Source organism: Lepus europaeus, chromosome 4, assembly GCF_033115175.1.
Source record: "Lepus europaeus isolate LE1 chromosome 4, mLepTim1.pri, whole genome shotgun sequence".
Taxonomy (NCBI): domain Eukaryota; kingdom Metazoa; phylum Chordata; class Mammalia; order Lagomorpha; family Leporidae; genus Lepus; species Lepus europaeus.
Window position 1 is genome coordinate 94,352,432 of NC_084830.1, and position 17,045 is coordinate 94,369,476.

At 40.2% G+C, this 17,045-nt stretch overlaps 1 protein-coding gene across 2 annotated transcripts in view; it reads right to left on the bottom strand.

The window, feature by feature from the left end:
* Window positions 1-17,045, bottom strand: part of SNTG1 (syntrophin gamma 1) — a 398,393-nt gene that overhangs the window by 349,528 nt on the left and 31,820 nt on the right. For both annotated transcript variants that reach the window (XM_062189597.1, XM_062189596.1), the window contains exon 3: window positions 5,113-5,169. In XM_062189597.1, the coding sequence (XP_062045581.1) occupies window positions 5,113-5,169 (57 nt within the window). The remainder of the gene's footprint in view (window positions 1-5,112; window positions 5,170-17,045) is intronic.

Below are 17,045 nucleotides of genomic sequence, written 5' to 3' on the forward strand. Positions count from 1 at the left end.
ATTTTTGAATATGTTTGTAAAAAAAATAATTATGACTTTCAAAGGAGAGTATCAAAATCCTAAAGAGATTCTGTTGCAAATCAAGAAGCTGCTTATGGTGAAAGCACAAGTAATAACAGGAAGAGAAGCAGACAAAGAGAAAAGACCATAGATTAAAATGTATTTTAGGGACTGCACTGTGGCGTAGCAAGTAAAGCCGCCATTTGCAATAAGGGTGCTAGTTCAAGTCCCGTAGCTCTCTGCTACGGCCTGAGAAAGCAGTAGAAGATGGCCCAAGACCATGGGCCCCTGCACCCTCATGGGAGACCCGGCAGAAGCTCCTGGCTCCTGACTTCAAATCAGCACAGCTCTGGCCATTGCAGCCATCTATGGAGTGACTCAACAGATGGAAGACTTCTCTCTCTCTCTCTGCCTCTCTATAAAGCTCCCTTTCAAACAAATAAATAAATTGTTTAAAAAATGTGCGTGGCACGTTATTGAAGCATGCTCTGCCCCCAGAAACCTTTGCTCAGCTAGCAGAACTGATTGCCTTAACCAGAGCTCTAGATCACACAAGGGATTTGTAAGGCATCTTCACTCTGCATGGAGACCTCAGTCTTCTGGTAAGGTAGAAAGAGCCAACCAAGCTCTATAAAAAACATCAAGTATAGAAATGTGTGCTTGGTAAGAAAGGTTTAGAAGGAAAGAGTGTTGTTGGTAAAAAGGGTTAAAAAGGAAAGAGCTTTTTAAATAAGGAAAGGACATGGTTTGTAAAAATGACTTTATCCTAATGGCTAGTTTACTCTAGACTGGAATGAAAATGGTGAAATGTTTAAAGTAAGTTAAAGAGGGTGTGTGCAAGTCACAAAAGGTTATAAGAAAAAAGAGTGTTAAACATGCTAACTGCTGCTCCAGGAGGTATCTGTGCCATGCTCCAGAAAGAATGTTGTCTCTGGGTCAATCAGACTGGACAGGTACAAACCCAAATTTGTACTTTTCCTGGACAATTCCAAATAGCTCCAGGACCAGGCCAAGCAGGGCTGGGATTTCTGGCCTGACATCTGGTCATGGAAATCCTGACTATTTCCTCTCCTTGGCCCAATAACGTCTGTAATCTTGCTGCTTCTCTTTGGACTGTGTGTTTTTAATGCCCTTGTTCCTTTTGTCTCTAACAGACTAAAGGCTGTCAAACTCCAAATGGTCGTCAGACAAGGCTTCCAGCCCATTCCATTGGACGACCTGAGCAGCCCTCTGGACTGAGCAGGACAGTCTTTCCAAGGCCACTGTCACACACCATAAGACAGATAGCAAGAGGAAATACCCAAATCTCCCTCGACGCCCACATGCCAGCTTTGAAGAAGTTACAGAAGACAGAACTCCATCCATAATCCCAAAAAGAATTTTGGGTATTACCTCTTGAGGGGGGAATGTTAGGTAGGTAGTCAGTTATGAGCTTATGTGTGTGTAACAGGCCTAAAGAGAAGACATCTATGTCCAGCATATGCATCTGCATCTCAAAGTCATCCCGATAATGTTTCAGGGGCAGCCTGGCCCTCGAATCCTGCCCTGCCCTGCCCCCTTCTGCCTGACAATCTTCCACAATCTCCCAGGTGCAGCCCAGTATCTGCATCTCAAACACCCTGCTCCCTTCCTCCTGTCTGATAACATTTGCATCCATAAAGTCCTTTGTTTCAGACCTTCAAGAGAAGTTTTTCTATTTACATCCAAAAAGCCCTTTGTTCCAAGAGGAGCAGAGGTGGGGAAGCAAGACCCATCTCCTTAAAAACCCCCAGCCTCAACTGGACTGCAAGCTCAGCTCTCTGCATCTTTGCTGAGCCGCCCGCCTGGCCTGGTCAGGTGTAATCTCTCCACTCAACATATAACCTCCCTCCTTCCACCCCCCCCCCCCCCCAGTCTCTCAGGCTCTGTCTGGAGAGGTGCCCATCCATCCTTACGGATGTCCCTTCCTAATAAACCTTGCTATTTTACCTCCCACTTAAAAAAAAATGTGCTTTAGTCACATTTCAAAAATCTAAATCTGGACAGATGTTTGGTGTAGCAGTCATGGTGTTTCTTGGTGTTCTCACATTTTGTATCAGAGTGCTGGCTCCATTCTTGATTCCATTTTCCTGCTGCCGCACACCCACAGAAGTTGATGGCTCAACTAGTTGGCTTCTTACCACCCATGTGGTGGATTTGGATTGATTTCCTGCTTCTTGGATTCAGCCTTTCCTAGCCCTGGTGGATTCCATCATTTAGGGGGTGAACTAGAGGGTAGCAGACCTCTTTGTGTCTGTCTGTCTTTATCTTTTTCTTTTTCTGCTTTTCAAATAAATAAATAAATGTTTTCTTTTTAAAATACCAACTAAATATAATATGAAGTTCATTTTTGCTAATGGTTTTCCTCCTCATCTTTGGGATTTCAGGAATTCTTGAAGTGGAACTCTGCTCCATGTGCTTTATATCTTATTTGGCATTAGCCCTTCGAGGGAAGATGTCAAAATCCTGGAAATAAACTGCTGAGATTTATAACTGCCTCAACCTTAAAGCCACCTGCACATTTTTATCCCCAAAGTTTCAACATTGTCTTTTATAATGTAGAGGAAATAGATGGTGGTAAAGGCTGACTTTTATTTTGCTGCTGATATATATCCCTACTGAGGAGTCTCTGGCTTAAGAGAGCACTTGGAGGAGATAATACCACCAAGCGTGAGCAAGGGACATCAACGATTTATGGGCACTGGTAGTTTCTGAGACATCAGCTACTCCATGACCTACAGTTGCTGTAGCATGTTAATCAATAAAGCATTAGAAAGCCCCAGATAAGTAGCATTTCTGCGCTATTGTCTACTGTCGGTTGCAGCCTTGACTACAGCACTGGAGAGCTGAGGAACAGCATGCGCCTGTGGGTGACTGTGTCAAGGAAGTCCCAGGAGCCAAGATTTTTCAAGGGTTCTGAGCATGGCCAGCAGGCTTTAACATCTAATTCACATGGAGGAATATTTCTGTGTTTTCTGACCAAAAAGAGCATTTTATTGCCTTTCAGTGAAGTTTTGAGAAATGAGTTTCTTTAAGGTAGAACTCATGTATGTTCTGTTCTGTATGTCATGAAATTTAGGAGCACTCGCAGGAGCCTGCAGTACTTTTATACATGCCTTTCAAATGTCTAGCACACCATCTTCCTTCTGCTCTCGCCAATCCACATAATATAGGGTCTAACAAATAATTCTCACAGCAAAACCTACAATGTGTACCAGTGGTCATTACCTACCTGTAGCAACTGAGGATGAACTATATATATGTATTTATACACATAGTGGAATACTTAGGAATGAATGGGCAATATAATCAAAAATAGTGTTGATATTTGTATTTCTGGTGAATGGGTATGTGCTATAAGATTTTTAAAATATCTTCTTTTGTGGTCAAACTTCTTAATATGTAGCATTAATTGTAACTCAAATATTACTTTTGTTACCAATTTATTAATGGAATATGTAAATTCATTTAATCATGAAATGACTTATTGTGGATGTAGACTGAAATAAAAATACTAGACTGCAGTGTGTTCAATGTTTTTAAAAGTCTAGGGCGCTGGTGCTGTGGCTCACCAGGTTACTCCTCTGCTGGCAGCACTGGCATCCCATATGGGCACCGGGTTCTAGTCCCGGTTGCTCTTCTTCCAGTCTAGCTCTCTGCTGTGGCCCGGGAGGACAGTGGAGGATGGCTTGAGCCCCTGCACCCACATGGGAGACCAGGAAGAAGCACCTGGCTCCTGACTTCGGATTGGTGCAGTGCACCGGCTGCAACACGCCAGCCGTAGCAGCCATTTGGGGGTTGAACCAAGGGAAGGAAGACCTTTCTCTCTGTCTCTCTCTCTCTCTCACTGTCTAATTCTGCCTGTCAAAAAAAAAGTCTATAGTAAAATGTAATATTTAAGTAAAAATAAATAACATTACTGGATTTCAATTAGAAATAGAAACAGCATTTAAAAGAAAAAATGCCTCAACTATCACAAAATATGGGATTTTTTTCATGGACTCTCAGGATTTTAGCAATACCTTTAAATTCTTCACAGCCCTCTCAATATACATTCTGACAAAAGTCAAAAAACAAAACAACTTTGTCTATTAAGTGAAAGAATTCCCATAGCATAGCTTCTAGACCCTATGCTTCATTCTGCCTGCTTCTTTGTTCCCAGCTGTTAATAGAGTAAAATTACAAAATGTATGCTTAAACTAACATTTATTATAATAATAGACTTATCACTGACAACACAATGTTATTGCACACGAGTCTCTTTTTGAGAAATTTCCACAATTCACTTGAGTTGATATTCATAAAATTTAGAATTCTGTTTTTGATGTATATGTAACTTGAGCAGAGTTAAAATTCCATGACTTTTGTATATCTGAGATGTCTAAATGATTTTCACCTTACGTAAGTATAATATCTAACACAAGAATCAAGATAAAGTTAAATTTCAAAGATCTACAGGTGGGTTTGTTAAGCACATTAATTGTCATCATATATAGATTTTCCAATCTTCAAAATGTCTCTTTTATTCCAATGATGGTGACAAATTTCAAGTGTGGTACATCTCTAATACTCAGTAATAACCAGAAATAAAAGCCATTAATATTTAATCCTAAATGGATTTGACATGGCACAATGTGATTTTTTGATTTCTTTAATAAGAATAACAATTCAACAGAGCAAAATATAAATAGAATATCATTCACAGCCCATGTACTAGTGGGTCTTGTTGGTATGGGATTTGTCCTTGCTTTGTTCACTACAGGTCTGCAGTTCTTATTCTGGTGGGTTAGAGGATGACAGTTACATGGCAATATCATACATGATATTTTAGAAGATTCCAGATAAATAAAACTAATGAGTCATATTCAATGCCAGGAAAAGTAAAATTCCAAAATCCTTTCTAAAATGCATAAATTGCTAAGTAGAGGATGACCATAGTTCTGTGAGAACGGACCTAATTTATAACTTTGCCTAAATAAGAAGGAGTTTGCTTTAGCAATTCTTGTCTAATTGCTAAATAACAAACACTAAAGTGCACAAAAGTTCAGGCTTTACAGTTTGGCCTTTGCAAGAATAAACCGGACAGGCGACTACCTTGATGCTTAATCCAAATCCTCCCACTGCTTGTCTTCTGATGGTCACTGTTCTTTCCTGAAAGACAGGATTTGCAGAAGGGTTAGTGCTTCCTAGTATGTTGCATAAGCATGATTTTCTTCTGGGTTTTGCTGTTGCTCTTTAAAACTAAAACTAAACAAAGCAAAACAAGACACAGCAAAAACTATTTTGTGACAGTATAGAGGCAAAATTGGAATATCGACAGCATATTGCAAAACTTGAATAATTTACGATTTTTAAATCAAAGATCAATAGATTATTTGTCAAAACGAAAGAGGCTATAGTGTTAGTAAAAATCCTAAAGTCTAAAAATCTATTCATTTCAATGATTTTGGGGACTTTCATTGAATTTTAGCTCTTACACCTTTTCTCATTTTCACATTATACAAGGGGTCTCCAAAATGTTAATGGAAAATGTGTATTACTAAAAAATATATACATGGTTTTCAAAGTCTTTTGTACTAAAATAAATTGTATTCTTTCTTTTCCTGAAGATTTTGAAATTTTCTTACATATTGTTGTCTGAGGAATGACAAGGTTGGGCTACATAAAAGTAACTCAATGTCAATGGTAAATGTTGTATTTGTCAACTAGAGCTTTATTTTCTGATGCTTTTGCTGAGGCACGGAACTGCTGTGCCTCCACATATAAATGATTCATGTGATGTCTAAGATTGAAACAGTGAATAAGCCAGGCTCAAAAATTAATTGCCTGCTTGGAGAAAGAATGAATTACACGCCTAAGTAATAATGATAATGGAATTATCAATTTTCAAAATCAGTTCTCCTATTCCTTCCACAATGGAAACAATAATTCAATCACTGGCTTATGAAACTTAAAATAGTCACAAAGACAATGGTATGGACACAAAGAGCCATAGTTGGACAAATCCTGTAATTTCCAATTAGAAAAATCAATATTCCTCCATTTTAAAGCAATCATCTCTACCTAATAAATGCTCTGGAACCATGTTGAAAAGTTGAGGGTTTTTATTTTCTACCTGCTCCATTTAAATTAGTCTTCTGAAACTTCTCCATCTATAGCCATTTGATACAACCTCCCCCCCATGCTCTGCCTGGATCTGAGAGAGAATCATTATTTTGGCCCTGTGCCTTTATGTATGGCCAATGGATTGGGTTTTATAATCCATTTCCAGGTGAGAATACTGTTTTCTTACTTACATATGTGTATTTTCTCTTACTCTCTTATTCTACAGGGTGGGTCCGGAAAACACAATATCATTTTGAAAGAACTAAGGGAAAAATCTGAAAAATGTTTACTCCTTGTTGCTCAGGGTAATTATTTATTTATTTTTATTTATTTATTTTTTTGACAGGCAGAGTGGACAGTGAGAGAGAGAGACAGAGAGAAAGGTCTTCCTTTACTGTTGGTTCACCCTCCAATGGCCTCTGTGGCTGGCGCGCTGAGGCCAGCGCACTGCGCTGATCTGAAGCCAAGAGCCAGGCGCTTTCCCTCTGTCTTCCATGCAGATGCAAGGCCCAAAGAGTTAGGCCATCCTCCACTGCCTTCCCGGGCCGCAGCAAAGAGCTGGACAGGAAGAGGAGCAACCGGGACAGAATCCAGCGCCCCAACCGGGACTAGAACCCGGGGTGCTGGCGCCGCAGGTGGAGGATTAGCTAAGTGAGCTGCGGCACCAGCCCAGGGTAATTATTTTAATATAATATAAAGCCTCATCATTTTAGAAAGGTGTTAAGCTTCATTTCTTGCCATCTAGTTAGCTTTTTAAAAAAAAGATTTATTATATTTATTTAAAAGACAGAGTTACAGAGAAAGGTAGAGACAGACAGACAGACACACACACACACACACACACACAGAGAGAGAGAGAGAGAGAGAGAGAGAGAGAGAGAGATTTCCATCTGCTGGTTTACTCCCCATATGGCCACAATAGCTGGAGCTGAGCTTATCTGAAGCTAGGAGCCAGGAGCTTCCTCAGGGTCTCCCTTGTGGGTGCAGGGGCCCAAGAACTTGGGCCATCCTCCACTGCCCTCCCAGGATCATTAACAGGAAGCTGGATCAGAAGCAGAGCACTTGAACCAGTACCCATATGGGATGCCAGCGCCGCAGGCTGCGGCTTTAATCCATTGTGCCACAGTGCCAGCCCCTAAATACTTGTTTTTTTTATAAATAAAGTGAAATAATACTAAAAAAAATCATGCCAGTAATCAAGACATACCAATTCTTATTTATGTGTTTTGTATTAAAAATAAGCCTTTTGGTCTGGACTGATATATATTTCCCTTAAAACATTAATAAAAGCAGGACTCAATAATATAAATTATCTTTGTTTTGACAACATGCTACATAATATCACCCATTCTTAAAATTTGTAAACACTTGCCGGCGCCGTGGCTCAATAGGCTAATTCTCCACCTGTGGTACCAGCACACGGGGTTCTAGTCCCAGTCAGGGCACCGAATTCTGTCCCGGTTGCCCGTCTTCCAGTCCAGCTCTCTGCTGTGGCCCGGGAGTGCAGTGGAGGATGGCCCAGGTCCTTGTACCCTGCACCCACATAGGAGACCAGGAGAAGCACCTGGCTCCTGGCTTCGGATCAGCGCGGTGCGCTGGCCGCAGCGTGCCAGCCGTGGCGGCCTTGGAGGGTGAATCAACGGTAAAGGAAGACCTTTCTCTCTGTCTCTCTCTCTCTCACTGTCAACTCTGCCTGTCAAAAAAAAATTTTTAAAAATTTAAAAAAATTTGTAAACTCTTATTTTATTCTTACAACCTGTCATCAAATCTTGTTTTCAAACCAACATTAAAATTATCTTTAAACATGGGGCTGGCGTTGTAGGCCAGCTGCTATTCTTGCATCCGATTTGAGAGGAGGCTTGAGTTCCAGTTGTTTCACTTTCAAACAAGCACCCTGCTAATGACCTGGGAGAGTAACAGAAGATGGGCCAAGTGTTTGGGCCCCTGCTACCAACATGGAGCCCCGAAAGGAGTTTCTGGCACCTGGCGTTGGCCCAGCCCAGCCCCAATCATCATGGCCATTTGGGGAGTGAATTAATGAATGAAAATCTATCTCTCCCTTGTGCTCTGTAACTCTGCCTTTCTAATAAATATTTTTAAAAACTATATTTGCACAGAAAAGTTTATACGTGCATGAAAATTTAGGCAAAAAACAATTTGTGGTATTAAATACACTATTCATATTAAATAATAGGATAAACTCTTTTTATGTGTAAGCCAACTATACATTACTCCCTACCAGCGAAAAATGAGGAGATTCAATGTTTGACATTTTAAACTGCAAATCCTATGCATATAAACCTTCACGGATATACAAAAACAAAAAGGAAGGTGATACCTATGTGCATTGTACAAACACAAAATGCGGTTCAAAAAACACTAATGTCCTCTCAGAAATGTTCTTTTGTCGAATAAGACAAAAGTAATCTGCTAGATTAAATAAGTGTTTCTGATCTCCCTTTAAAGAATTTACTAAAGGGAGGTCAAATATTGCAGACAATATTGAAATTGGAGTCAGACAGTCACTCTGTAACTTAAATATCCATGACTTAAATTACTTACATCTCATGAGGCTCTATTTCCAAAATTTATGAAATGCTAATGAATAATACACAATAACAACTTTGTCTTGAGGGCCAGTATTTGAAGTACTTTGACATTTAGCAGAAATTTAATGACTATTAAAACACACACATACATACACACACTCACAATCTGTTGAGACAGGAATTCTCACATAAAAGTCAACAAGTATCTAATTAATATTTACCCACTTCACATTCAAATAACTACACCAGAGAGTTGTTCAAATACTGAACAATCCAGACTCTGCAATAGATGAATTAAACAGCTACTTTACTTCTTATAGGACAGACAGGAAAACTGCTCTTACAAAGCTGCCCCTCAAACTCCAGTGACATTCTCTCATGGTAGGAACTATTTTCTTAGTTCCTTTTCAGTAAAGAATAAAATGCCTGATTGCTTAAAATAGTATCAAAACCAGCAGGACACTTGGATCAGACAACCCACATAATTTATCCTGAGACAAATGAATTTTAATTAGCAAATAGCATCATCCCACACTCCTAGGACAACTTGCACAGTGGCCATCAGCCACTGAGCACCGGGGTCAGCCATTTTTGCTCACTGGCTCAGTGTGTGCAGAAGCCCTGCTTGCCAGTGACAGGAGTAGCGAGTACACGGGTATGAAGAGTCCTTGGAATGCCTCTCCTCATTCTTTACAAATCTGCCTTCCAATCTTGAGCAGTGAATATTTAGAACGTGTTCCAAAGCAAATGCAAAACTGCTGATGCAGAGGGGAGTATGGAAAGTCAGCAGAAACCGACTGCTGAAAATCTTAGAAGCGGCACTTATTTTAATGTTTTTACACACTGGGGCACAAGCACATGCACGTGCAAACTGCAGCCTGCACCTCTTAGTGCTACTGTTCTTGAGCTCACTTTTATAGTCTGACACTTTGTTGACATTCTCCCACCTGTTTGTGTTTGTGTTAGAACCCCCTTTTATCCCACTTTCCACATCTGCTTCTTCCCTCCTGCCATCTGAAAGACATTTAAAAAAGAAATAAGTGGTAAAGGGAGCCAGTGTTGTGGTTCAGCTAGTAAGGCTGTGGCCTACCATGCTAGCATCCCCTAAGGGAATGTGTCCCATCAACTCCACTTCCTATCCAGCTCCCTACTAATGGCCTGGGAAAGCAACAAAAGATGGGCCTAGGTGCTTGGGCCCCTGCCATTCACATGGGAGACTCAAATGAAGCTCCTGGCTCCTGGCTTTGATTCGGCTCAGTTCTGGCCATTGTGGCCATCTGCGGGGTGAACCACCAGATAAAAAGATACCTCTCAGGCCGGCGCCGTGGCTCAACAGGCTAATCCTCCGCCTTGCGGCGCCGGCACACCGGGTTCTAGTCCCGGTCGGGGCACCGATCCTGTCCTGGTTGCCCCTCTTCCAGGCCAGCTCTCTGCTGTGGCCAGGGAGTGCAGTGGAGGATGGCCCAAGTGTTTGGGCTCTGCACCCCATGGGAGACCAGGAGAAGCACCTGGCTCCTGCCATCGGAACAGCGCGGTGCGCCGGCCACAGCGCGCTACCGCGGCGGCCATTGGAGGGTGAACCAATGGCAAAAGGAAGACCTTTCTCTCTGTCTCTCTCTCACTGTCCACTCTGCCTGTCAAAAAAAAAAAAAAAAAAAAAAAAAAGATACCTCTCTCTCTCTCACTCTTTCAAAAAAAAAAATAAATAAATCTTTAAAAAAAAAAGAAAAGAAATAAGCAGCATTAATGAATTAATAATCAATTGCTCAGCTCATAATTTAGTCTACTTAGAAACTGATGAAAGTGAATTTAGTTAATACATCTGGAGGTCATGGAGGCTGTTGCCAGATAACAAAATATTATTTTCTGGAAGACAAAATTGTCAGAAATTTCATTTATTTATTTTTAATACAAAAGAGAGATGGTATAACTATATAACCACATACACTTCCTTAATCTTCTTATTTCTTTCAAAATGAAAAAGATTGAACCCAGGAGTAAAAAAAAATGCTGGACTATGAATTAATTTGAGAGAGAGACAGAATGACAGAGAGCTTCCATCCATTGGTTCACTCTTCACAGGCCCACAACAGCCAGAACTGGATCAGCTGAAAGCTGTGAGCCAGAAACTATATATTGGATATATATCTATATCTATATCTATATATGTATATATCGATAATAGAATTATATATGTACACATATATGTTTATAAATAGATATCTAAAAATGAATTGAGAAAGAGATGGAATGGACTATATGGGAACAAAAACATACATGGTTCCAAAAAAAGTAAATGTTGGTGCTTTGTATGCCACATGCAATCATCTTTGAGACATGTATGTGAAAATGTTATGAAGAAGTGGCTATAGCACCAAAACTAGGAGATTATCAGTTGAATAATTACACTATTTTTGTGTAATGCAAGCGCAAAAATAGTATGTAGGCAGAGAGATGGGAAATGTCATCAGCTCTTTTCAACAGTCAAGGAAAAGAGAACAAACATGGAAGTACATAAAAATAAAGAGGGTTAATACAAGTTAGCATAAAAAAGTTAATTCTTGCTTGTATACAGTAATTAGAAAATGAAACTTGAAATTAGGATAACAAAATCATTACCATGGTACATTTTAAAAAGAAAATATCTAGGGGCTGGCACCGTGGCTCACTTGGTTAATCCTCCGCCTGCAACACCGGCATCCCATAGGCCCACAACAGAAGTCCCGGTTGCTCCTCTTCCAGTCCAGCTCTCTGCTGTGGCCCGGGAAGGCAGTGGAGGATGGTCCAAGTGCTTGGGCCCTGCACCTGCATGAGAGACCAGGAGAAGCACCTGGCTCCTGGCTTCGGATGGGCACAACGCCGGCCACAGCAGCCATTTGGGGGTGAACCAATTGAAGGAAGACCTTTCTCTCTGTCTCTCTCTCTCTCACACTGTCTATAATTCTACCTGTCAAATAAATTTTTAAAAAATGAAAATATCTGGGCACAAATCTAATAAAATCATTATAAAATTTATTTTTAAAAGCTAAAAATTCAAAGAACAAAATCAAACGATAAAAATAAATGGAAACATATTCCATATTCATGGGCTGGTATACTCAACTTTTTAAATTATTTATTTGAGAGAGAGAGAAAGAGAGCAAGAGAGAGAGAGTCCTATCCACTGTTCACTCTTAAATACTGACATGGTTGGTAATGTGGCTGACTGACGCCAAATGCCTGTAATTCAATCTAGGTCCCCCATGTGGGTGGCAAGAACCCAATCACTTGAGTTATCTCTATCTGTCTCCATGGTGCGCATTAACAGAAAGCAGGAGTCAGGAGCCAGAGCTGGGAACTCAACTCAGGTATTTTTTATATGGGAAACATGTCTTCATTGATTTAACTGCTGGGCCTGCCCTCTTTTTATGCTGCTTAATATTTTTGATTAGTATTTATTTTAGAGGAAGACACAGAGAGAGCTCCTTCCATCTGCTGATTCATTCCTCCAAATGTTTGCAATGGCTCCTGGCTGGGAATGAAACCCATAACTGGGATTCAATTCAGGTGACCCATTTGAATGGCAGGGACCTAAGCCGTTGAGCCATTACTGCTGCCTTCCACTGTCGGCATTAGAAGGAAGCTGCAATCAGGAGCCGGAGTGGCATTGAACCCAGTTCTCAAATAGGGGATGTGGACATCTTAACCTTTAGGCTTAATACCTGCCCCTTGATACTATTTTTTTTTAAAGTATCATTTAAAATTTAGGAATATTTAGGAGTGTTTAGTCCTAAGGAAAAAATTTGCATTCCCTCACGGAAAAACTTATGCATTAAACTCACTACACAGGACAATTTCATAAAAAACTAAATAATTAAAGAGAATAAAGTATAAAAAAAATCTCCATTACTCAGGTTTCTTTTAGGGGTCACATATACAGCACTTATGGGGAATCTCACTTAATTCTGTTTGGCTTATTTCTTTGGCAGTTTCCTAAAGGTTTTTCTCTTGCTACAGGCGGAGTAGAGAAGGAGGCCCTCCCTGGGAAACATAGCTTATAATAGAGCCTTCCAATCTGACTTAATGGCAGTTAGACAGTAAAAACTCTTTGAAAATTAAAGATTCTCTATTTAATTGAGAATTGCATAATGCTACTTTTATTTTCCCTACTGTGTAAAAGAAACTGAAAGGCTAATGCCATTATAGTTTTGTTCTTGAAAATAGACATCTTGGGGCCGGTGCTGTGGCATAGCGGGTAGCATTCCATATGGGCACCGGTTTGAGACCCAGCTGCTCCACTTCTGATCCAGCTCTCTGCTATGGCCTGGGAAAGCAGTGGAAGATGGCCCAAGTCCTGGGCCCATGCATCCACATGGGAAGACACGGAGGAAGTTCCTTGCTCCTGGCTTCGGATCTGCGCAGCTCCAGCCATTGCGGCCAACTGGGGGGTGAATCAGTGGATGGAAGAACTCTCTCTCTCTCTCTCTCTCTCTCTCTCTGCCTCTCCTTTTCTCTCTCTGTATAACTCTGACTTTCCAATAAATAAATAAATCTAAAAAAGAAAATAGGTATTTATATATACTGGAAATGGAATCACACGGATGGTAAGTAACTTGACCAAGGTCAGACCTGGAGTTGTCCCCTATGCACTGGTCCTCTGCTCCTTTCTCTCTCCTATTCATGAACACTTAATAACATAGGGATGACTCTCCAATCACCTTTTGTCTAAACTGCTATTTCACTAACTGGAATCTCTGCCGTGGGACTTCTAGCTGACTCAGACAAACATGTATTGAAAAGGATGGATGAAATAAACTCACTAACATTTATAATCCTGTAAATTGTATTGAATATTTTGTCCTAACAAAACCTCTTGATGTATTATAGAAAGGGCATTTGAGAAAGTTTTTGTCCTAGAAAAAGATTTGAATAGGGTGGAAATATATTGTAATATTTATATTAGTATTAATTGTTTTCTTCAATAGCATGTTCAATAGTGGAATTTTCAAATAACAAGATTTATTCTGACCATAAATATAGTCATCATTATCATTATTGTGCTTATATTTTGTAATGTTTACCTAGTGGAATTGGCTTTTAGTTTTAGAATGCTATTAAAGAATAGTCAGGAAAGTTATCTTTTCCATAACAGTAATTTAGTGGAGACTCTAAGTAATATTAACCACTAATCTAGAATTTTACTTTTAGGGAGATTAGTGTTGTGAACAGGAAATTTTATACACACACGTACAGGAAGGAAGGGGCTTCAAAAAGCTCACGTAAATGGAATTAAAATATAGTTTAGTTGGTTGCAAAAACTATTCAAATCCATGCATAAGTTTTTCATACTATACATTTCCCATGAACTTTTCAAAGATCCCTTGTAAATATGCATTTTCCCTTTCAGCTGAGAGGACCTTAAGAAAATTAGATCCTGTAACACATCTTTCTAAAACAGTTTTGACCCAATTGATTGATTGCAACTGATTGATTTACTTTCTTGAGTTGTCAATTAAATTTACAGCCCCAACCACTTCCCTGTTGGGCCCTCATACTCTGGACACGAGTCACTCTCTCTCTCTCTCTTTTTTTTTTTTTCTTTTTTGACAGGCAGAGTGGACAGTGAGAGAGAGAGAGAGAGAGAGAGAGAGAGAGAAAGGTCTTCCTTTGCCATTGGTTCACCCTCCAATGGGCGCCGCGGCTGGCGCACCACACTGATCCGAAACCAGGAGCCAGGTGCTTCTCCTGGTCTCCTATGGGGTGTAGGGCCCAAGCACTTGGGCCATCCTCCACTGCACTCCTGGGCCACAGCAGAGAGCTGGCCTGGACGAGGGGCAACCGGGACAGAATCCGGCACCATGACCAGGACTAGAACCCGGTGTGCCGGCGCCACAGGCAGAGGATTAGCCTATTGAGCCGCGGCACCGGCCAGCCACTCTATCTTAATAACTCCAGGGTCAGATGCTAGACAACTAGAAAAGTCCCTATGTCCCAAAGTGACACTCAAATTATTCAACAAGGCCTGGTGGCCTTATCTGACTGTTTCCTCCCCCATGGAAATGACAATAAAGAATCTTGCTGGAAGTTCCACCTCTCCTTCTACCTCTAACCAGCCCTGATGCACTGTGTCTTCCCCCATGGAATTCTGATTGACAAAACTGTAAATCACTTTCCATTCTCTCATGATTCGTGGCTGGTTGGCTATACCTTATCCAAGGTAATATGATGAAAACACACCCCAGCTGGCAACTGATGCACCTAGTACCGTAGTTCTTCATTCTCATACCACTTTCAAAAAATGAATGAATCAAAGCTATTTCCTGGGGAAATAGCTGATGTTAGCCTGTGGAAGGGAATCTACAAGATGAGTCTGGACCATTTTGTGGTTTCAGGAAGTTAGGAAGTGCTCAAAAAGCCATATATACTAAGCACTGTTTCACCTGTTACAGATGCAACAGAGGACAAAAGTTTAAAAAAATTTCATACCTGATACTCAAATTCCAGAGGAGGAGAAAATAATAGTGATAGGTAATACGGAAAAAAGAAATAATTCCCAAAAGTAGTTTGGTCGTGATGAAATGGGAGTGAAAGGCAGCTTTTTAGACATGATGATTTATGAGCACATATTTAATTGTGCTAAGGAAACAGTTAGCCACATGGATACCTGTCCAGGGTGTCCAAAGAGAGGAAACCATCCAAAACAAAACAAAACAAAAAGGTCCTCAGGTTAAAGTTGCCTAGAAAACTCAGGAAATAGAAAGGCCATTATGGCTCAAGCCCAGTGAAAAATGAACAAAATGGTAGAAGAGGTCAGAGATGTGGATAAGGGCCAAGAAGAGATTCCTAATGTTGGATTTTGATGACTAGATGTTAGATTGGCATTTTCCTGTGGAACATATAACACCAAGGTATGGATTTTCAACACAGGATTAATAGGTTCTGTCTTATGTTTCAAAAGGACATTTTGACTTCTGCCTGGAGGCTACACTGTTAAAGAGCTGTGGAGGGGACAGTGACAAAAATGGGGAGCAATTTGGACGCCACGTTAATAGTGATGGTGAGAAGTGAAGGTGGCTCAGGCCACAGTGTTAGCAGCGGAGATGAAGAGAATTGGCTAGGTATGGATGCATACTTTATGCTCAATAATCATATTGTCTGCAGAAAGGGAGAGCTTTATTCATTCCTTTCTGATCTTTACACCTTTTATTTCCTCTTGCGTTACTGCAGTGGCTAATGCCTCTAGTGTTATGTAGAACAGTACTGTTGTTGCAGAAGTCTGTAATCCAAGTCATTTGGGTTCCTGTCTCCTGACCACCAAAAATGAGAGGCATGGACAAGGAAGGGTGAGCAGAGTCAAAGTTTATTGAAACAGGAAAATCTCCCACAGTGGCAGTGGTCCGTGAGCAGGGATGCCACTGGGTGGAGGCCGTCTGGGGATTTTATACCCTTTAGGCCTAGGGGAGGTTTACAGGGGGCTTCTCTAGCAGGTTATTTAGTAACTAGAGGTCCTGTCTCTGCTGTAATATCATTCTGTTTTTTTTTTTTTTAAATCTCAAATTCCTCTCATTTTTTTTTTCATTTAATCCATATACACAGATTTAGGAACGTAGTAATATTTCTCACCCTACGCTCGCTGCTGCCCATGCTCCCAACCTTCCTCCTTGTTCCTCTCCTATTGCTGCTCTTAATTTTTGCAATGATCAGTTTATTTTATACTCATAAGATTAACCCTCTACATGTCCTCATCTCCAGTTTTCTATACCTTGTCTTTGCAAGGCTTATATTTCTGCATATTGGCCCTTTCTTCCAGGTTATCTACCTTAAAACTGAGCTAACTACTTCCTGGCTGTATCAATGTGAGCAGACATCCTTGTCTTATTCCTGAACTTAGGAGAAGAACATTAAATCTTTCAATATTAAATATGGTGGGTGTGTTATAAAGTTTGCAGAAGATCCTCTATATTAATTTTTCTTCTGAGATTTTTGTCTTTGTGCCATGAATTGATTTCACTGGTTGATTTTTAAATACTAAAGGATCATTTCATCCCTCTAATAAAACAAAAACAAAAACAAAAACACTTCATTTTTTCATGATATTTTATACTTGGTGAATTCTATATTCTAAAATTCTATTAAAATTTTGTCTATATAAACAAAGGACATTAGAGTAGAATTTTAATTTTTGTGCTACTTTTAGCTGGTTTTGGTATCAGAATAATAAAGGCTGAGAATTGAAGTATTATGGATTCCCTCTGCTTCAATTTTCTGGAAAACTTTCTATAGAATTAATACTAATTCTTCTTTAGGCATTTTGTATAATCTTCCAGAGAAGCTACATGTGCCTGGATAATTCTTTACTTTTTCAGAAGTTCTTTTAATAAAACTTCGATTTCC